Genomic DNA, 21,657 nt, shown 5'->3' with positions numbered 1-21,657 from the left:
TGTTTACTAAACTAGAGCACTATGGGTTCCGTGGGGTCGCCCTAAACCTAATAAAATCTTACCTAGAACACAGAAAACAGTGTGCAAACTTCAAAGACAAAAGTTACTCCTTATTAGAAGCGAGTACTGGCGTTCCACAGGGCAGTGTGTTGGACCCCATGGTATTCAACACCCACGTAAACGATATAGTACGAGTTAGTCCCAATATTCAGTTTACGCCGACGATACAAGCTTGTTCTTTCAATCCGAAGATATAGCTCATCTCGAAGTATTAGTTCAATACACGCCAAAAACGTTGCTACATTGGAGTGGGGCGAATTCTCTGGTTATCAGCGCGGCAAAAACGAAGGCTGTCCTAATCAAAATATCGTAAAAAAATTTATCATAGCCTAGACCTACACCTCGGTGATCAGAAGATTGAGATTTCAAAAGATGTTAAAATATTCGGGGTTACTTTCAGTGAAGATTTAAACTGGGATTCCCATGTGCATGATGTTGCCAAGAAAGTTGCCAAGGCATATGGTGTACTTTAAAGATTTCGAATTACAGTCACATCCAAAATCAAATTACTCATTTATAATACCCTTTTTCAATCACATTTGAATTATTGTAGCCTTGTCTGGGGAAATATCACGCAAAAGAACAAATTAAAATTGTTCATGCCACAAAAAAAAAGGTAATACGACGTATTGCAGCTGTCCCACATGATGCTCATACATCTAACTTATTCAAAACATTTAACGTACTTCAAATAAAACAGCTGTACAAGTTTAGCCTTTTCGTTAAATGCAAGCATGGTCTGAAAAATAAAAGCAACCAAGTAAGAAACTTACCAGAAACACTATATAACATAAGGCAAAGAGACACATGGTATATACATTTTTCACGAACTGGCTACGGTTTAAAAAGTTTACAATACATTATGCCAAATTTTTCAAACTTAGACAGCGAGTTTATTACCGTTGATACAATGATAAAGAAAGAATGGAAAGAATGTTTAATTATAAACGCCATGTAGCCCCGCTGAATGCACTCAAGCAATACAACGTTTTTTTGTGTGTGTGTTAGTTATATATGTATGTGTTTTTCTTCAATATGGGATATATTTTTATATGTGTTAGTATTTTTCTTTCACTGTTTGTTGATTACACTGTTTACTGATTATTTTATTACTGGTATTTTATTTTCTACGTACATGTATTTTATTTCACAATTTGCTGACAAACTGCTCTAAAATATCAGGGTTAGGAATCCCGCCAAGCTGCTACTTCCGTAGCTTTTAATTCCTGTCCTTGCATCTTTTTTCACTGTTTCATTTTATTTCTGTTTTTTTTTCTTGCGTGAGTGTAACCGATATCATTGTATATAAATATTGGATCATCGCATTTTATTATATCACTGTGTGAAAAAAATGCTCAATAAGTTGAACCTGAAACGACCTCGAGCTCAGCTCCACATTTGGTGATTTTAAACATAGGCTGTGGTGTAAGGATTGGGTTCGGGCATGAAATAGGTAGCTGGCCCATGCCGCCGTCCGACTCATCCACGCTGAGGACGTTGTTGAAGGGAGAGACTTGTTTTCATCGAGAACGAGGAATATGGGTTTTATTTACAATATCTACATGAAGGGTGGAGAACGTTACAGTTCATCAGTCTAGCATTACGGAAAGAGAATGCACACACAGCAGCCAACGGCTCCTTAAAAACACTCGGTCCTCCCTAGATCCTTAGGTGATAGAAAACGGCCGTTGAACCTTCGACCAATCGGAGCGTCCAAAGTCATCGTAGCCGACCCACCTTTGAGGGGGAGCGGTTGGGCCCGTGAGACCACACCGCAAAACATCTTCCAGGAGTTCCCCTGCTCCAAACAAGCCATGATGGAGACGGCGAATCCACTAACAATACTTGGTCCGCCGACCGCATCTAGACATGCGGGCGCCGACAGGCTGTTGACGAGGCGCATTGTCGTCCTTACAAAGCGAGTCGCCGCAGCGGGCTGGGGAGGGTTCCAAGGTCATGTCTCCGAATATCGCCACCCCCGCAGCTGCGGCTGGCTGGGAAAATTTTGTAGGTCGGTACCACTGCAGGCCGATCGTAACAGTGGTCTCTACTTTCAGTACAACGGCGCAGGCCGTAACAGCAGCTGGTATTAAAATTATAAATTATGAACTGGCCAACTGAGAATGGACATGATGATACTTTTTGCTGGATTACTGGCTAGTTAAGTGAGGTCGGTAACGAACACTCCAACAACGGCCTGCTTGGCTTGTTCCCGAGTGCCGCAAGCTGCGCGGGAGACAAAGATCCACCGACGATTACGATACTCCCTAATGCGAAATTTGAGCGCAGCTCTATACGTGCTCGCATTTCGCCGTATCTTTGCACCCGCCATGGTTGCTTATGGCTATAATATTGGGCTCCTAAGCATGATCTCGGGGGATTGAATCCCGCCCACGGCGGCCGCATTTCGATGGGGGAGAAATGCGAAAACACCCGTATAATTAGATTTAAGTGCACATCAAAGAACCCCCGGTGGTCCAAATTATTCTGGAGTCCCCCAATACGGCATGCCTTATAATCAGATCGTGGTTTGGCACGTCAAACCCCATATTTATTTATTTTTTCATATATTGGGGGAGGGGGGCTGGTGAGCAGAATCTGTCTCGTGCAGCACGTTGCGAACGGAGCGATGTATGGCGCGACAGCCTGGCTAATCGGGAGATCTCGAGAGGTGGCACGTGAGTGCCACGTGGACGCGATTCACAGCAGCCGCCGCAGACAGACCTCCGCTCATGCAGCGCTTTGCATCCATATGTCCGACACGCACTACTATGGCGCCATCTCGTAGCCATCGTCGCCTCAGAGCACCTCTTTAGCGACAGTACGCTTTTCTTCTCACGCTTTCCCATATCCTCCTGCTCCGCTTTCCTCCTCACGCTCTCTTCGCTATAGCCGTCTTTCATCACCCGCTGAGCTCCGCATTCACTCTTTCATCTTTCGCTATACTCGTTCGCTCGGTTACGGCAGACGCCGAGAGATGCCGACGCTCAACGCAGGAACGGACGCCTAGGAGCTGCGCCCTGAAAAGTGATGTCATCCGGACGCTCGTCAGCTTTACTACACTACGAAAGGTATGCGAGGATAAATGAAAGTCAAGTGAGAAAAATGGGACGGAGAGAATTGGCACTGCCCGCCCATGCGGAAAACAGACCACAATAGACTAATAAACGATCATAGAGGCCAGTCCCCTTATGAACCGTCATACGTTGTAACAATGTTCGCGTGACCAGCTGTGATATTATTAGAACTTACGCACTATGTTTAAGCGTGTGATTCCTGTTCCTGTCGTAGAATTTCTTTTTGCAGACAAAAGGTGCCTTAATCCTTAGAAAATTTTATTAACACGAAGACAATGTTCGCCCTTATTGTAAACACCAACTACTGTTTGGTTAACTTTTCACGACAGCATTGAACGGCGCCGGGGAACGCGATAGAGACGAAACGACAGGACACAAGTCAACTGAGAGATCATTATGCGGCGAATACGGGACAGGGGTAATTCGAGATCGCAGGGAGAGGCCTTCGTCCTGCAGTGGACATAAAACAGGATGATGATGATGATGATGATGATGATGATGATGATGATGATGATGATGATGATGGTGATGATGACACATATTGCTCATGTAGAAAAAATGAAAAAGAAATCGCCACCAACTTTGCTTTAAACCGACGAGCGTCGCTTTGTGCTACCGACCTGCCGCCCATCCGCAGTTCATTTTCTTTCATTTTGCTTATTTCATTTACTTGATATTTTTTATTCTTTTATGACACGTCGTATCTCCTCTAATTAGCTGTCATTTGGCAAGCAGCGTCGGTGTGATAGCCCCTTGTGTCTGTTGCGTACCTTTAACTGCGCAGAAGAACGTGACACAGACAACACGTACTTTCGCACTGCTGGAATGCAAGTATGATTCTTGCATTCCACATACTACGGTTATGTACCCAAGAATGCATGGTAAGAAACAAGGAACAAAATGGAGCGCACGCACGTGATGACTCAAGCGAAAGCAAAATAGCGACAATCGGGACGCCCAAAAATATCGCCCCGCTATATACACTGCCGAGTGGCCGCATGCCATGTTTCAAGAGCGTGTGCACGGTTGTGGGCCCGAGAGTGCCAACTCGGCATGGCGAGTGAAAGTGACGCACGCTCTCCCACCCCGTCGCCCACCGAACGAGAGGGGGCAGCTTTCGCTCTCTTTAAAGAGCTCCCCATAGAGAGGGACGGACTGGCAACGCCCAATGCTTCAGCCGAGAGACCTGTGACCTAGATTCTACCACAAATTCCCGAGCAGATGATACGGCGCCGATCTCGCTCTAGAGCTGTCCATCGGCCAAAGGCCGGATAAAACAGTCGACGTTGTAGCTGCCGTAGCTGCTCAATAACTTAGCCGCTTTGACCCTCCACTGACCCGTGGCGGCGTGCCTTGGGGTTACCAGACTTCCGATAACTTTACGGCTGCGACTTTATAATATGTCAACAGGGGCACACCGTCGATGACTTTTCGCTGACTGGCTGCCGCGGATTACGATGTTCTGCAGCCTTTTCCATATCTCGAGAAGCCGCGCGAGGCAGATAAAGAAGCAATAAAAGAAACAAGATGTAGAAGCTCGCCCACAGCGAGCCAACCTGCGCGCCTCAGCGATTAAACGAAACATTTCTTGTTTCTCGTCTTTTGCCGAGCAAACACTGAGACAAAAAAGGAAACCGGATCGCAAGTCGGCAGGAGAGCAAGCAGTATTAATCACAGCAGTGAGCGAGGCCGCCCAGCCGCATCGTCTGTCACGATCAGGCCTGCAGTGCGCGCCCGCGCTCCCTTTGTGCCTGGGTGCTTTATTGGCAGAGCATAGCGGATAGAGTTGGCGTATACGGCCGAGCGGGGAGGCAGCGTGCAAGGTCGCCGCATCCGGAATGTCACGATGGCCCACACGGCTCGGACGCCCACGGAGACGAACTGCTGACGAAGCCTGGCGGGTATCCGGCGTGCGTTGTCTGCCACATTTCTCGTTGCGCTCGGGTCGCCGTTTGCGCGCGCAGGGAAGCTGTTTCGCGTACGCATCGCGCTCTCTGGACGAACGATTCGCGCGGCTGTTAAGGCGCCCCAGGCACGAACTCGCGCCGCTAATGCGGGCGCCTCCTCCACGCAGAAAATGAACGGCTGGATGCGGCCCCGCCGCCCTCTCATTCATGCAGCACAGAACAAGGCGTGCATACGCGCTGATGCCCGTGAACTGCGCGCAGTGCTCGTCACGAGCGAGTGCGTGCTGTGCAGGCGGTGGCGGATGACGTCGCTTGCCCATCACCGGTGGCTGGAAAGGACAAACAGCTGCTCGTTCATTCATCAGGCGTAGCACTGCATCACGCCTCTGGCTTATCGCAGTATTGCGTCATGGATTCAATGTAGAAAAACAGTTTCGCACTTATTATTTTCCAAAATGGGGGCCTTTGACTGTTTTACTACGGTGAGGCATGTACGTGCTTTCCTATTTCTATAGCAAGTGAGCAGCGAAAAGGAGGCGAAAAATAAAGAAAGAAAGAGCGTGTCAATTCCACCAAGGGCTGTGGTTTGAATTTGTTCCCGAACTATAGGTATAACGTGCGCCCGCCGTATCTCCCCACCAGATGATGGTAATGATGATAATTTTTATTGGCATCCGGTTTGAAACAGGGCGGCAGGAAATAATCACTAGGCCGGCTTGATCTAATCAAGTTTTACAACATTCCTCGCAGTCTAACATTTTGCCCATCTCTCATTTTTCTCCTAATTAAAACATTTATCTCTATATTGCACAGTTAGCTGCACATGTAACAACTCCATTCACATGAATATTTTCCCTACCTTTTTTTTAACAATACCCTAAACGACTCTAAACCAGGTTATGATGATGATGAAGAAGACTTATTGGCATCCGCTTTGAAACGGGGTGGTGACAAATAGTCACCTAGCCTGCTTGAGTTACTCAAGCATGCTATACAAGCTTTTCATTGTAGCATTTTGTACACGTCTTTTTAATCCTTTTCGCTTCCTCATTACTTCTATATCTGGCTACCTTGTACCGCTACCTGTGCCTGTAGCGGATCTGGTCGTATCAATCTCTTCCGTGCTATATTTTTTTTTTTGCCCATCAATAGTCTAAATGTTTCCTGCTTATCTCGACTGCTGACTGGTTGATGTTTCCGTCCACTTTAAATCCAAGCGCTTCTGGGAGGTGTACGTTACCCACGGGTCTCACTGGGGGAATCCCTTCGCATTCCATTAGAATGTGTCGTGTGGTCTTAGGATTTTTGCTACAGCATGCATATGCCTCCTCTTGTTGCGACTATTTGCGCCGGTATGTCCTTAGGCAATCAGCTCGAGCCTCAGACAGCAAAGCACTATACGCTTTGCTATCGTACAGATTTTCCCTTCTAATTTTTTCCCATTCTTATAAATCTCCATGGTCGTTTTTGTTTGTATTCTTTGCATCCAATTCGCTGTCTCTGCTTCTCTCACTTTCTTTCTGATGACTCGTGGTTTTCTATATACAGTTTCAATTACCTTGTACTTGGTTGCCAACTTTCCTGATATCTTCCTCCATTCTGTGTCCACGCTTCTCAGGTGCAGTTACTTGTGCACTTTATCCACCCACTTATTTTTATACATGTCCTTGAGCCTTTCTTTAAAAGTAATTTTACTCTGCGCTTTTGTGACTTCAAAAGAGGCCCAACCCACGTCACGCTGCACTGCCTCATTTGTGGTTCTACCGTCGAATCCCAAAGCCAACCGGCCCACTCATCTTTGGTTAACTTCCAACCCCGACAAGATATCAGATTTGAAGCACAGAATGGCATTTGCGAACGTCAGCGCAGGCACAACGACTCCTTTCCAGATTCTACGCACCGCCTCATATCTATTGTGGCCCCAAAGTGCTCTAGTTTCATTATTACTGCATTCCGCTCCCCCTTTATTTTCAGATTATCTTGGTGGATGCTTGAGTAAGTCTTTGCTTCGTATATGCATGCATCGTGGTATTTATATTGCTTGACTGTGGGTATGACTTGCTGTTGAATCGACACCACGTAATTATTCTGCTCTTCATTAAAAATTATGATGCCCGATTTCTCTACGCTAAACTTAGGGCCTAGATTTGTGCCTGCGTTGCCACAGATATTCGCAAGCGTTTGTAAATATTTTTCTCTGTCTACTAGTCGCACTATGTCGTCCACATACATCAGTCCGGGGACCTTCTGTTGTACGATCTGTCCATTACGCACGTATTATAAATCAAACCCTAATTCACTGCTTTCCAGCCGTCTTTCTATGCCCTTAACATATAGCGTGAACAACAATGGCGACAGACGTCATCTTTCTTTCAGTCTTTAGTTAATTTTCACCAATTCATTGGATTTTCGCCATCGCATAAAATTATCACTTGGTTGTTTCTATATATCTCCCTCAGCAGCTACACGAAATAGTCAAGTATGCCTTCGTGCTCGAGAATATCCCATAACAATTCCCTGTGTACGTTTAGTGGGCTCCTTTAATATCCAAATATGCTATCCATAAAGGTATATTCTGAGCTACTGAAACCTCCATGCACTGAATTAGTGCCAACATATTACCATCTAAGCGTCAGCCTTTTCAGAACCAATTCTGTAGTTCACCCAGTACATCATTTTTTTATGTTCTAATTTTGTGGCTTGCATCGCCATTCTATATATCACCGACGTTACTGTAACTGGCCTGTACAAGCTCTCTTATCATAATCACCTTTGCCTTTGTAGATTAGGTTCATCTTGCTTTCATGCCATCCGACCGTTATTTCCTTCGTTCTAATCACTTTCTCTACGGCATTAGTCGGCAGCACCTGGCTCTTCGGACCGAAGTTTTTAATCAGCTATACTTGAATTTCATCGGGTCTTGCGGCCGTGTCATTAGGACCATATTCTTCTGCATTTTTCCAGTAAAAGCTTTTGATGCTAAATTTCGATCTCTCAGGCTTCTCTGTTATTCCTGGATCTGTTTTGGTGTGAACTACGATTTCTTTTGTGCCTAAGTTATTTCTAATACCGTATCTGATGTGCCGCAGCGCATCATCTCCTTCGGAGATGTTATGGTGTTCATCTCTTATAGCCGTTTGCGAACTTTTAGTTGGAGCGCCGAGTGCTCTTACATGGTTTCAGAATCTACTTGGTGCGCCTTTGTCTCTTTTGCAAATGTTATGCATCCAACGCTCACTTGTGTATTTAATTTTCTCTTGCACAAGTTCACTCGCCACCCTTTCCTTTTCTCGGTATTTGTTCCACCTAAGGAGCACCTCTTCGTGTGATCCCAACTTTTTCGCTTCACGATTATCCCTAGACGCCTGCTTATGATCTTCTACAGCTTGCTTTATTTCCTTGTTCCACCACTGACGTGGTTTCCTCTTTCCAATCCAACAACATTTTGACATGTCTGTCTTATCTCCTGCTGCATAACGTCTACCAGTTCCTTACATTCTTTAACTGTTGTAGGAAACTCCTGCATTTCCTTCTCTATCTTTTTACGATATCTGTTATTTGCTCTGCATCATTTTTTTTTAATCCTGATGCTATTGGTTCGTGTTTCGCGTTAGTATCGCTCCCAAATTTTAAAGTTAACCGTTTATGATGCTACCCAGGCTATTTTTTCCATGTTCATGTGTCATCATGCGGTCTAGTCGTTCGTAGACCGTTTCTGAGGCCAAGGCGTAGTCGACGCATGACTGCTTGTTTTCACAATTTCCACATTACCATCTCCATGATATTTATTCTCCCTGTTAACTACTATAAAGTTCCGTTCATCGCACAGATCTATCACTAGAGAACCGTTGTAATCAGTAAATCCGTCTAAATCATCCATGTGCGCATTCATCTATCCTACTAGTATCACCTGGCCTGATTTTTTGAACTCATTAATATCGTTTCTAATGCAATCAATCAATTCCTTATTTTTATCTCTGCAATCACTACCTGTCCATAAGTAGGCTTCTCCAGGCCACGTCTTTTTCCTTCCTATAAATGCTCCGCACACGTCTCTTTTGTCCTTTGCCACTTCATATAGGTAACCCAATTAGCATGCCTACGCCTCTGCTTGACCCAGTCGTTCTATTGCGCCCCTCCCATACAAAATTGTCAATAACAGGCGGCTACTCCGAATCTTGTAGATGCATTTTGGTCAAGGCGTACGCGCTGATATCTTCGTCATTCAGCTGCTTTTGAATTTCCGGCCATTTTTTTCTACTTCCGACCACCCTGCATGTTTATGTAACAAATTTTACCGTCTCTATACTTACCCTTTGTGCATCTTTTCTTTCCTCTTTGGGGTCTAATTCTGCTCCTTGCTGGTGTATCGCTACGTTCAATACTTAATCCTCCTTCCTGACTGCCAGGGGTCGCGAATCGACGTCCAGCCGGTGTTGCTACATTATCGTTCAAATGTACCAGTACTCCAGCGAACAGCACCAACTATGGCGGAGACTTTGTGGTGTATGAAGTGTATGACAATCTGTGTGCCCAATACAGGGCGCATAGCTGTATTAGCCTGTTCGGCCGGCGGTGTAATATTTTGATAGTTCTTCAGCAATTTTCTGAATTTTAAACGTTACAAACAGTACTGTCCGCCCTTGCGTGATTACAAAATCATGGCACGCGAATGAGATAATGAAAGGCATGCGTCTTTGGCGCTTAACACGGAGAAAAGTGTACACATTGGCGGAGGCACGGGCGGCACTTTGCTTTTCTTTGCTCTTCGTTAATCGTTCAAAGTTTTTAGCGGTGAATGCCGAATATTCCAATCATTGGATAAGTAAAACTGTGTTCCGTCCTTCTCTGTTCAAGGTCAAAGCCAGTGATGCATTATATAGCAGCGATTATGTTTGACATATTTAGAGTTTGTAGCGCGAAGGGACACAGACGAAGTCTAGAAGCCGACAGCGCTGACTCTCAACTAAATTTTTATTGAAACGATCAACATATGTAAGGAATTGCAAAAACCTAAGCGAGGAAACATCACACGGTCTCAAGAATATCAGTAAACAGATAAACATATCAGAAAGTGGGGAAGCGATGAAAACTAAACAAGAAAAGGCACCACTTGTGATGGACGCACGTGCTGAGAAGATATTCAAATTCGCTGTCTAACAGTGATGGACGTATATTGATGTCTGGCTAACGCAAGTCTCTTCTAATATCTTAATGGGAAATGTGTCAATTATTTCGCGTGTAGTACGAGATTTGTGTCTTGAAAGAAGTTTTGTATCCACAGACAAAGGTGTACAACCGCAATTAAAACAATGCGACGCTACATGTGACGCATTAGGGTTGTTAATTGATTGTTTATGTTCTTTTAGCCTGATAATGAGGCACCTATGGCTCTGTCCAATGTAAGCCGTTTCGCACTTGAGTGGAATATTTGGTAAACAATACCAGTGCTTCAAGGTACAAAAGAGCACATATGCCTAATGCAGCAGTCATATTTTCTTCTCCCACCCCCATGCTCAAATTTCCTTTTTGTGATAGAACACGTCATTGACAACTTTCCGGGAAGGGGTGGGCGGGAGGCGAAGAAAAAGGTATTGACGTCATATCTACTGGCCACATTCCTTAAACCGTAGGACATCCTGCGCCCGTACGGCACCACGGTAAACCTTTCTTTTTTTTCGTTCTTTTTCCTCGTTTTGTTGATTTGTAGCAGCGCTCTTCTTTGCCCATTTTGAAAGCGTCTCACGGGTTAGGGATAACATATGAGCAGGATAGCCAGCCTTCTCTAGACTATCTGTCTGTTGCGAAAACAAGTTTTTATGGCTTCCCCACTTTCCTTATATCTTTATCCGTTTATTGATATTCTTTAGATAGTGTGATGTTTCTTTGCTGAGGTTTTTGCAATCGCTTGTATATGTTGATCGTTTCAATAAAAATTTTGTTGAGAGTTGGTGCTCGCCCTGGCTGCTTCTAGTCTTCGTCTGCGTCTCTTCGGGCTATAAGCTATAAATATATTACCGTAACAACTCGCCGAACTTTTCATCCTTTTGATTACGTTTGACTGTAAGCTCCTACTCAGCAGCAGAAATTTCAACTCATCGACATCCCTTCGAAATTGTCAGTTGTTTTTTGTGGACATCCCATAGAACTTCGGAGTTTGGTGGGGGACTTTCTGCATGCGCAGCTGGTTCGCAAAGACACATCGCCGAATGAACGCCCCTAGAAAGACGAGCAGATGCATCTTCCGGTGAACCTGCCCTTGGAATTCCTTTCGTTTTTTAACATCATGTAGTAACGCACAGCAGGATTCCTAAAAACGATACAGACTTATGACAAAATATTCCAGAGAAATTCAGCACAAAATAAAACCAATGTTATGCAAGAAAAAATCAGGCTTTATTTTAAAGCCATGCCCATGATATGAAAGAGTAGAGTTCTGACGCTTTCCCAGCTGTTAGGACATTTACGCGACTCTCATAAATCAAAAGTAGACTCCAGGGCACGGAACTACCACCACTTATTTTATTGTTTCAAGTAGATGTATCTTGCGAAAAAGACCCCAGCCAACTTCGTCAAGTGCAATTTTCACCGAACTAATATACATACAGGGCTACCATAAAAAAACGAACTTTCTCCAAAAGAAAAATTATTTCCGTAAGGACAAAAAGCCCGCAGTTAGAGTTCATTCAAAAATATTTTCTAACCAAGTCAATACACTTGTCCAACTTTTTCTGTTCGAAGCAACATTGGAGAACCTGAAGCTTATGTTGGCGAGTGGCCCCCGCGAAGTCGTCGTCATCTCGTAAAAAGTGGTAAATATCCTTCATTTGATAAACCTTCTTTTAAACAAGAAGAAATAAAAATCCCAGGGAGCTCACTACGTTCAACAGAGTAAATGGAAAACGCTCGCTCATCCCTGCGGATATAAACACCCCGTTATAATCAAAGCAGTGTGAACTGCGGCTGTGTCGTGGTGGAGAAACCAATCAGTTGCATTCCACAATTTTGCGTATTATTCTTTTCCAATCACCTTAATTGTTCCTAGTAATGTTGCTGATTGGCAGTCTATCCAGGTGAAACAAGTTCCCCCTGCACACTTAAAAAAATAAGCGCTAATGAAGACGCAAGAAAGAAACGATGATCCTCGCCTTCACATGAGCGCACTTGTCGCGCTTTTTCTCGGTCTGGGTGAAAAAAATTAGCCTGCAACTTGACAGTGTTCATAAAACGCGCCAAAGACGAAGTCAAAAGGGACACATACGAATATACGGGCGCCGGACTTCCAACCAACGTTTATTTCAAACGATTATCTATCTTATGCTATGGGCCATGCGTACGCCATGGGTACGCCATGCTATGGGTACGCCATGCACGCATCATCACACAAAAGATCTTACAAGTCAGTCACTTCGTACATAAGACTGTGCCTAAAAAACAAGTGCGCATGCACACCCATGCTTGCCAATACAATTTTCTTGAAGTAAGAAAAAAATAGAAAGCGAAATATTTGAACTGTATTTTATACGGTGATGAGCGTGTCAGCCGTAGGTCTTTGGCGATGAATGAGAAAGAAGTGACTTTTCTTTTGAGGTTTCTAGACACGTGAACAGATTGACTATACAAGTACATGTATGAAATGACTGACTTATACAGTCTTTTATATGATGACCCATGCATGATGTACCTGATGCGCAGAGCATAAAATGGATGATAGTTTGAAAAAAATTGACAGTGACTTATGTACCCTTACGTGATTTGAGTGCGAAAACATTATGACTTCTCTAATTAATTGGCTATGTCCATAATACGTGACGTAATACATTGTCACGTCTCCTTCACAACTCTTCCTTAATCTGCGTTTATCAACCTTAATTCAGTTTGCGTCAACTTAATTCCCTTTATTCAGCCTTAAGTTACGTTACTCTACCTTGTTCTAACTTGAGTTCGCTTTACCACTCTAATTAACCTTAATTCACTTTCATTCACGTTAGTGCACATTAATTACCGATAATCACTACTAATTAACGTTGTAATACCATTTACTACCTTCTGTATTACTACTGACATCATACAAGATGACGTCACATTGATTTTTGGTACCACTCGTTGCGGAGAAAGCCGGCATTTCTGCCTCATGGGACATGTAATGCTTTCGCATTGATAAACGCTAGCTGGAAGTTCAGCGCCCGTACTCTCGTATGTGTTCCTTTAGCCTTCGTCTTTAGCGCGTTTTGTGAACACTGTCAAGATGAAACAACGCACTCGTATCAAGGTACTGTTGCTACAAGAGCCTTTAACTGACACGAAAATATTTGCTTGGTTTCGGGGAAATACACATAGCACCAGCTTTCACAACCCGTGATGATATTCTAAAAAAGGTGTGGGCCACTTTGGATAGGGTTTTTTTTTTTTCAACTTCTGGAACAAAATCAAACAAGTTACTTTCTTTTCTTTCTTCTTTGTTCCTTGTGGGCACGCGGGGAACAAACATGGCGACAATGCGTCGCATGTTTAATTCCACTGTCGAGATCCTCTCAGAAGAGCTCTAACACATGCCAGCGGGTTCTGAAATTACGGCAATTGTGCATCGACAACTCTCGCTGGGTTTTTGTCCAGCCTTTTCATAGGTACGACAGGTTGAAGATTGGTCGAAATGAGGATAGATTTTAACGCTCGTTTCTCTTCTTGAAACAGCTCAAACCACTAAAAAACTTGTGTACTGCTCCGTGCCTCCTCCATAAACGTCGTTTGAAGCATTTCAAGTGTTTCTTTGGTCCTTTTTTTAAGAGGAACGTCAGAGTCTCCCATTCGCTGTCTGTTACCAACAGACGTCACGAGGAGTGGAGCGACTACAGTTGGGGAAACGGTCACCACAAACCCGTAAGAAATATTACGGTGGCGTCAGCTTGGCTACTAACTTTTGAAGTGTCCACCTACACCCTCATTTATATTAAGGTTCGTTACAGCGCAACACAAGACAAGGACAAAAGAGGGTATAAAACGATGGCGTGGCACTGTGCCAGTTTCCCGCATTCTCATAGAGAGAGAGCACATCAATACAACTACGAAGAGCTCCATAAAGCCAGTGCAAGTTTTTTCTTTCCTTTTCTTTCTTTTTTTTCGTAGAAGCACTAAGTGCATATCTTGGCGACCACACACGCACACAATGGCTCTTTCCTCTTGAGGCGCTACCGCACTCAGGTATAGCGTGCAGCATTGAAAGATGTTTCAGAAGGTTGTTTTGCCCTAAGGTGCGCAAGAAATGCATTGCATATAACGTCAAGACGTGAATGCACATGGCTGCAATTATGATTCACCATCGATAGTCGTATGTCAGGTGGAAACTGAAAGTCCGGAACATGTGGTTTCAATATGTCTTCACTGGTCACCGGTTCGTTCCAAACTATGCAGTCTAGCGCGTGGAGGCTAGCGCCTGCAGCCTATAATCCAAGTGCGGCTGAGCCCCAGGCTGCGGTTTCAATTACCGGACAGCCTTCGCACTCCGATGAGGACGAAAAAAAAAGGAGCCTTAGGCTATAACTTAGCACCACTAACTCTCTAATTATGCGATAGCATACTTAGATTCTGGTGATTGCGGCGTCTCAGAAGATGCGCGTGCGCGCGTCGCACGCGACTTTGCAAAGTCTCAATAATCGAATTTACTTTTCCTGCACACTACGCCACGCTCAATACATCTCGAGTTTTCTGTTCGATACCTCCAAAGCGGGTGAAGTCCGCCTATAACGCAATTAAGAAATGCGTGACTGCTTCGATCAGTGCGATCGCAGACCGATGGTGGGATGGAACTTCCGTGTTCTATAACAGCCGCCCAATACTCTAGCCATAATGCTGCGTTCACACGCATGCTTCTCCCGTGCCAAAGTCGCTCTTTGAAACGTATGGCGCAAGCGTCACGAGCCAGTTTCTCGCATTCTTCTTTCGGGACGGCTAGCACTTCGAGATGCATTTGTTAGACTGCACTGCTTTCGGGATGAGACCAGATTTTTTGTTAGACGTGTACCCACAAAGTTAGTGAAGCCCGCCTTAAATGCTATAGCATTAAAAAGAAAGAAAAGTCGCAGTTGCGCCCGAAAGGCGTAGCATCGATTACGATGGCAAATTTGTAGAAAGCTAAATAAAATCCATCTGTATCAGCTGCAGGCAAGGAAAGCTGGGATATTTGACCAAGTTCAAAAGTTTGGAGAAGAGAGTATTGCGGAGCATCCTCAGTGTGTGGAGTGCGTTGGGGTATTTGCTACATACTTTCGCCAGGCCTGTTCTCAACGTGGTGTTGGATAGCGTAATTGGATATGTAAATTGTTTCTGCCTGGCGGATCAGTACAGCGCTTTCGGTTGTGTTTGTTTGTGATTGGGGCAGCAAGATGACTCTCTTCCTTTTGCATTTTGTTAGCCGATTGTGGCTAACAAATTTTCTTAAACATTTGTCTTAGTATGTTTCACATTGTGCCGCTGCCAAGCACTGACTTCAGGGGCTTCAGGCCTTGTCAAGCTGCCAAAAAGCACATTTTGACCCCCCGCAGTCCTGCCATCTGTATGAGTGTAGAAGATGTGTGAGAGTATCTGTATAAGTGTACAAGGTGGCAGATAAAAACAAGAATAAGATTACGGCGTTGTTCTCGATTTTTTTCGTCTCCGACACCTCTGGACCAATAGGTCTCCGGGCATTTCATGGGGTGGCTCGGTGTTATACAATCGCGAGCTAAGGTACGAAATCGTTCATCGCATTCTAGTCTCTGCTTGCCTGGGACCCACTCGAACAGAATCTGCAATGTGAGATGTTTGTGACTTTGTGTATGTATTTGTTGCGTGTAGTGCGGATGTGATCAAGGAGCGCATTTCTCGTAAAGGCACGTATTGGATCCCGACGATCCCAATTGTGATACTGCCACTCTCGTGTGAGTGTAGGCAAATGACTTCTCTAATGACTTGAATCTCTGAGTCCGTAGGAGGCAGTACTGCTTCGTGAATGCGGATAGTTTGGCTTCTTGGAGACACTTGAGCACCAAGTTATAGAATACACAACGATGCTCAACAAGCCACCATGGTGCAGTGACAGGATGTGGAACTATCTTTCCGTTTTCCTCTTTCCTTTCTCATCTCTACTCTGTCTTCTTTCTTTTTCTCTCTTACGCAAAGACTGGTACGATACATTGAAGGAGTGCGTGATTTTCTGAATTCAGTTTCTCTTCGTTCTCCTGAGATGAACGTATGGTTTATCCATGGAGCCATTATTTTCATTAGCAGTGCGCACGTCTCTCCTTCATATGCTTCTATAGACGTCAGTGACTGAAAATGGGCAAACGATGGTTATTTTAGGGTGTGCGATGGTCGCAAAATTCACAACAACTACTTCACAAAAAAAAGCTTTATTGTGATGAATTCGTTATCAGTCGCAAAGTCCTCACACGTAAAAAAGCAACGCCACTACATTCGTATACTGACAGAACCTTTCATGCTATTCGCTGACTCTTGTGAACACAACACAGTTTTTTTTTTCCTTCTTTTTCATCAAGACCAACATTTCCCGGGTGATCCAGAACAATTATTCGAAGCAACCCATTTCGTAACGAGGATTTCTTTTCAAGTGTAAAGTGCGTCTAGAAACTAACACGGTATTTCTAACACGTACTTCGTCACAGCTTCTGTACATTTTCACAGATTTTTCATATTTAATCCCCAAAATTAAGCGAGAAAATTCGCCTTCTAGTAGCTGTGAGAGCGCATACGGCGCCAAGCTATTATATCGATCAGAAGACAGCAAGCTGAAGCAAAGCACTACAGTCATCCCTAGAACGCGCCATGATTTAAACGAGGCTATAACAATAAAGAGGAGGAGGCTAGCCACGAGGCCTGCCTGGCTGCCCTAAACGTTGACAGATCAGGATCGGAATGTCGAGCGAAGAGGCGTATCTCTGTGGACAGAGTGGGGTGACGACATGCTGTAATACATGGGGCTATGTTCGCGTGGATAGAGCGAACGATGAGAATGATAGAGAGGAAGTCGAAGCTGCTGTCTCTACTCCTCCTTGAGTGTCGTGCTCGCCGCTGGCTGCGGTGTGGTCGGCGGCGCCGTGACCGTTACTTCCTTGACTTCCGATGCAGCCGCACCGCGCCCTCGACCCCTAGCCGGACTCCTACTCGGGGGTCCAGCAGTAGGCGCCCTGAGAAGAGGGCTCGGACCCGGGGCTGGTGGGCCTTGGACGGGGCCAGCCGTCCGGGCGGGACCAGCAGACACGGCGGGGCCAGCAGACAGTGCGGGGCCAGCCGTCCGGGCGGGGCCAGCAGACAGTGCGGGGCCAGCCGACAGGGCGGCGGATGCTGCGTGCGCCTTGAGCGTCGGCACCAGCGGCACTGCGCGCTGGATGTCATTGTCGCTCAGGAACTCCGCGGTGGGGTCGCCGATGTTGGCGTTCAAGTAGTAGAAGTCCTTGGCGTTCTGGCAGGGCACCGAGTCCTCTTCGTATGCGCAGGTCATGCTCAGTTGGTTGAAGACGGTCTGGTTACCACACAGGAAGCTGAAGTGCTGCATCTCGTGGTCGGCGGCACCCTGCGGGCCCAGCACGTCGTGGCAGATGTGGAACACCTTGCAGTCGTTGTCCACGTCCGCATAGTAGCCGTCGCCGGGACACTTGAACGTCGTCTTGACGCTGCCCAGCAGGAGCTCCGCGCCGTCGGGCAGCAGGTACGCCTCGCGGCGATGCTGCGTACATCAACAACTCGATGTTGGAGCGCCAAGGAGCGAAAGGCGAGCACAGTAAATGCCCACAATGCAGTTAACAAGAAGTGAAAAAATCTTGAGCCATTCCACTCCGCAAAGGTGGGTCACAAGCGAAGCTGTTCAGCATACGACACAGAGGTAACACATAATGTTTAAGAAAGGTACGAACTCATGTATTGCCTTGATCGGTGGTCATTATTTGTCTAACTATACGTGGCCTTCCCATAGGAACTGTACAAGACGAATGAAGCGCGCTGCTCTGGGGTATCCATTGCTTAGAGGTGTATGAGCCATTGATGACTAAAGTTTTCGGCATGCTATTCTGTACGATGTACGGGTGATTAGAAAAAATTTAAGCACTGTTCGTTTCACTTTGCTGAGTGTTCGTAGCTTCTGCCTTATGGGGCTATGAGCCATTGCATTTTTTGATTGCTTATGGTGATAGGAGTGCTACAGGGGTACGAGCCATTGATGATGATGATAGCGTTTGTTGAAGCACACGAAAAAATGCACGGAGCTATATACATATACAGCTTCGCTGTAGTGTAAACACGATGCCGAAGATTTTGACATTTTAGATGATACTCGCACCAAACGGTTTGAATAATTCAGGCATGCTTGGAGCGCACTCGCTGGTCGCAGTAGTTGCATAAACACTTAAAGGGCCCACAGCCCACTTTGTGACTTCTGTGGGTTCAACGAAACAATCGCGCACCTTCTTTGTCAGTGCCCTCGTTTCAACCCGCAGAGAGCAGCCCTCTCAGCCACCCTAGACCAACTGGACAAGCGCCCAATGACGGAAAACAACATCCTTGGAAACTGGCCTACGCGAACATCAGCGCGATCCGCTATGAAGGCGTTGCTGCGGTACTTAAAGGACACGGGACTTTCTGACAAATTGTGACTGTACACTGTGCGACGTAAGATTGGACGGGTGACACTGCGTAACACTAGGAACGCCTTCGCAGACTGCGTGGCAGGGCCCGCAGAAACAGTTCGTGTGTATCGTGTGTACGTATGTGTGTATGGTTTTTTAAATTCTTTTTGTCTCTCTCTCATGTATCGAATCCCTTTGCCCCTCCCCCGGTACAGGGTAATCAGAGATAATCTCTGGTTAACGTCCCTGTCTTTCCTTTGCCTTTCTCTCTCTCTCTCTAAAGGAACACTCACTCCAAATGCTAGACGAAGCGATACTGCCAAACTACTCTTTCGCATCTCTCTTATAAGTGGCTTATAAGTGGAAATAATTAAGGTCACTCTAGTCCTGCGTTTCTTCGACCCTTCTTGAATCTCGCGTGAATATCGTTATGCCAATGATGTCAGTGATACCTCACGTTGTCGTCCGCATTTTAGCTTATTTCTTCTTTGTCTTTAAAAAAATATTGCGGCCTGGTTGTGTTTTCACTCAATTATATTTCGTATTTTTAATTTCTATTGATAAAGAACTACCTAGCATTTGCCAGGTGGTGCCACAATCCTTGAGGTCATAAACAACTAATCCAGAAATTTCAAGGTATCTTCTTCACAAGGTCAATTTGCTTTGCGCACACCAAGCCTCTGTAAATGTCGCCTATTTGCTACACTGATAGGCCAATATTATGAGTAATATCCACATTTTTTTTTAATTTTGTCATAACAAGAGGGAAGGAATAAAGCAATAACAAGGCAGAAGGGTATGGTTTGCGATTGGCTATAAGGCACGAAAAAAAAACAGTAAGTGTACTGAAAGATGATGTGAGCACAAAAAAAAAACGAAGGAAATAAGTGCGCGCATAGCATACAGAAAGAAACAAAATACAAAACAATAATACGATAAAAAAATCATCTGATTAGCACACTTATTAGCATTCAAACGAACAAGTTTTTTAATACATAGGAACGACAAAGTTTTCACTACAAGTAGCAAAGAACTTTTTCTTTGACTAGCCGATGGCCGCTTCTCAAGAAAAGTTTTATAACGGGCTGTTTAAGATTATGAAGTGCACTAAAGTTGCTTACCCTCACACCAGGGTGCGCCGAGGCAACGCCAAGGAGCGCTGCAAAACATAAACGAAAAAAATAAATAAAACACACACACAAACACACACACACACACACACACACACACACACTTTATCTGCTACATGAAGCTTGTGTTCTTTTTTTTTCTTTTTTTCAGTGCAGAACGGCACACGTGCGTAACGTATTTCAGCTGCAGCTTCAGCGCACCTATTTCACAGCACGTCATGTTAACGTTGTATTTACAACGAAACGGGTTCCATGTAACGGCTATAGTCGCTGGCACCTCAAATTAAAGCAACGTCCAAGGCCCTTCGGTAGTGATTTCGGCATAATACGGAAGAAAGACACGCTGACGCCAAGTCGAAGTTGAGGGTGACATGCATTCTCAAGACAATTATGTTGCGTATCCTATAACGGTACCCTTTACATTTGTTTTCGTTCCTTTTTAATAATTAAGGACATAAGGTGAAGCGATATATTGGGTTATCGTGAGAGCAAGTAATAACAAGCGAGGTTGCTAGGTTAAGTAGTTAAGTGTGTAAGATTGTATAGCTCAGTGTGTTTGCTAATTAAGCGCGTAATTCTTTAAACTTCTAGATGCAAACGGGCTAGTACTTTTTGAGACATCTGTTGGCCAGTTTTATTTGTTGACAATGCATTTATCGATGTTCCAAAAAGAAGTCAGCAATGTTCAGACATAAATAAGACACCTTCGGTTTCTTTACTACTTGCTCGATGAAAAAGCGCACAAAGCAGCGCAAACTACGAACTGGTTTATTATTAGATCACAAAGGGGTACCTGGCTGTGAACAAACTCGAGACTTGAATAGCTCTGCTGGTTAGTTTCCGCGTGTCAGTTGCGGATTGTTCGCAGTCAGATACGCCATGTGATCCTGTTATAAACTGGTCAGTATTGTGCGCTTCTTTCTGCTTCCCTTCCTTACCTGTGTTCATTTTGTCTCGATATAGCCGTACACAGTGCAAGAGCAACGAAATCCCACCACTTATCCCAATTTATCCCTCCATCTATGGCATTGTTATCAAATGCGCGTAATGCTATACAAAGGAAAAGCAGCAATATTACTCACCAATAAACAGAAAAGAGTTCATGATGCCTCTTGCGTTTGTGAGGTTTGCTGGAAAAAGAACAAAGAAATTGAAAGCAATGCTTTCTTTACGGGATCTCAACTCTCCAAAACCCCTTAATTGACTGATATAATCTTGGATATCGCAGTCTAGTTACTTGCACTGAGTCACTGATGCTGTGTTAGTGATTTTATAAGGACCACATAAGGAGCGGGCGGGCACCGCCACATTTACACCCTTTTGATGCCTTGCATCTGCAGAATAAAATGGTCAAACTTCCAGGAGCACAAAACAAGAGAGGGAAGGGAACTAGTGAGGAAATTCAGGTCGACTGTTAAGGGCAAAGTGGGTATAATGGGTGAATGCTGCCAAGGCGCTCTTGATATTCGCAAGAATCAAAAGCCAGCGGTACGAGAATGCGTACTGAAAGAAATGCTTGTACGGAGCTCACAAGTACAACGTTAATTTCCAACCTGCCTCCCCGATTAAAGTTTTCCGCCTCCTCCGTGATGTTTTCCGACACCCCGAAGGCTCGTCCGATCGAGGGGTTTTGCTCTCGATTCCTGCAACTCCACGTCGAGCTGTAAACTCTCCAGCTTCAGGTCAGTGTTGCTCGCGCCAAGGAGCATTATTTGTGCCGGATGGCGAAACAGAAACTGGGCAAATCAAGTACGCCCTTCTACAAGAACGGGACATGTCTGTCCGAAATCAAGACGGCTGGTCGTTTGGATGTATTCATCCCGCTTTGCGCGTTAATGCTGGTGTTTCTTCACCTGATTGTACTACA

The 21,657-nt window shown here is 44.9% G+C and overlaps 1 protein-coding gene across 1 annotated transcript; it reads right to left on the bottom strand.

Annotated features, from left to right (window-relative positions):
• Positions 1–16,423: 16,423 nt before the first annotated feature.
• On the bottom strand, positions 16,424–20,914 carry LOC142572993 (uncharacterized). Its single transcript, XM_075682483.1, has 3 exons — positions 20,873–20,914; positions 19,782–19,819; positions 16,424–17,765 (listed from the first exon to the last, which is right to left on the bottom strand). Exons 1-3 carry the CDS (start codon positions 20,892–20,894, stop codon positions 17,082–17,084), a joined length of 744 nt encoding a protein of 247 aa, XP_075538598.1. The 5' UTR covers positions 20,895–20,914; the 3' UTR covers positions 16,424–17,081.
• Positions 20,915–21,657: the final 743 nt, after the last annotated feature.

This window comes from Dermacentor variabilis, chromosome 1 (assembly GCF_050947875.1).
Source record: "Dermacentor variabilis isolate Ectoservices chromosome 1, ASM5094787v1, whole genome shotgun sequence".
NCBI classification, from domain to species: domain Eukaryota; kingdom Metazoa; phylum Arthropoda; class Arachnida; order Ixodida; family Ixodidae; genus Dermacentor; species Dermacentor variabilis.
The sequence above is the reverse complement of the archived record's forward strand: the minus strand, read 5'-3'. Positions and strand labels throughout refer to the sequence as shown.

Excerpts from the sequence above, each read along its gene's own strand:
- LOC142572993 (XM_075682483.1), bottom strand. The coding sequence starts at position 20,894 with ATGAACTCTTTTCTGTTTATTG. Across the intron at positions 19,820-20,872 it reads GAACTCTTTTCTGTTTATTG|CGCTCCTTGGCGTTGCCTCG; the intron begins GTGAGTAATATT and ends TATGTTTTGCAG. Across the intron at positions 17,766-19,781 it reads CGGCGCACCCTGGTGTGAGG|CATCGCCGCGAGGCGTACCT; the intron begins GTAAGCAACTTT and ends TGATGTACGCAG.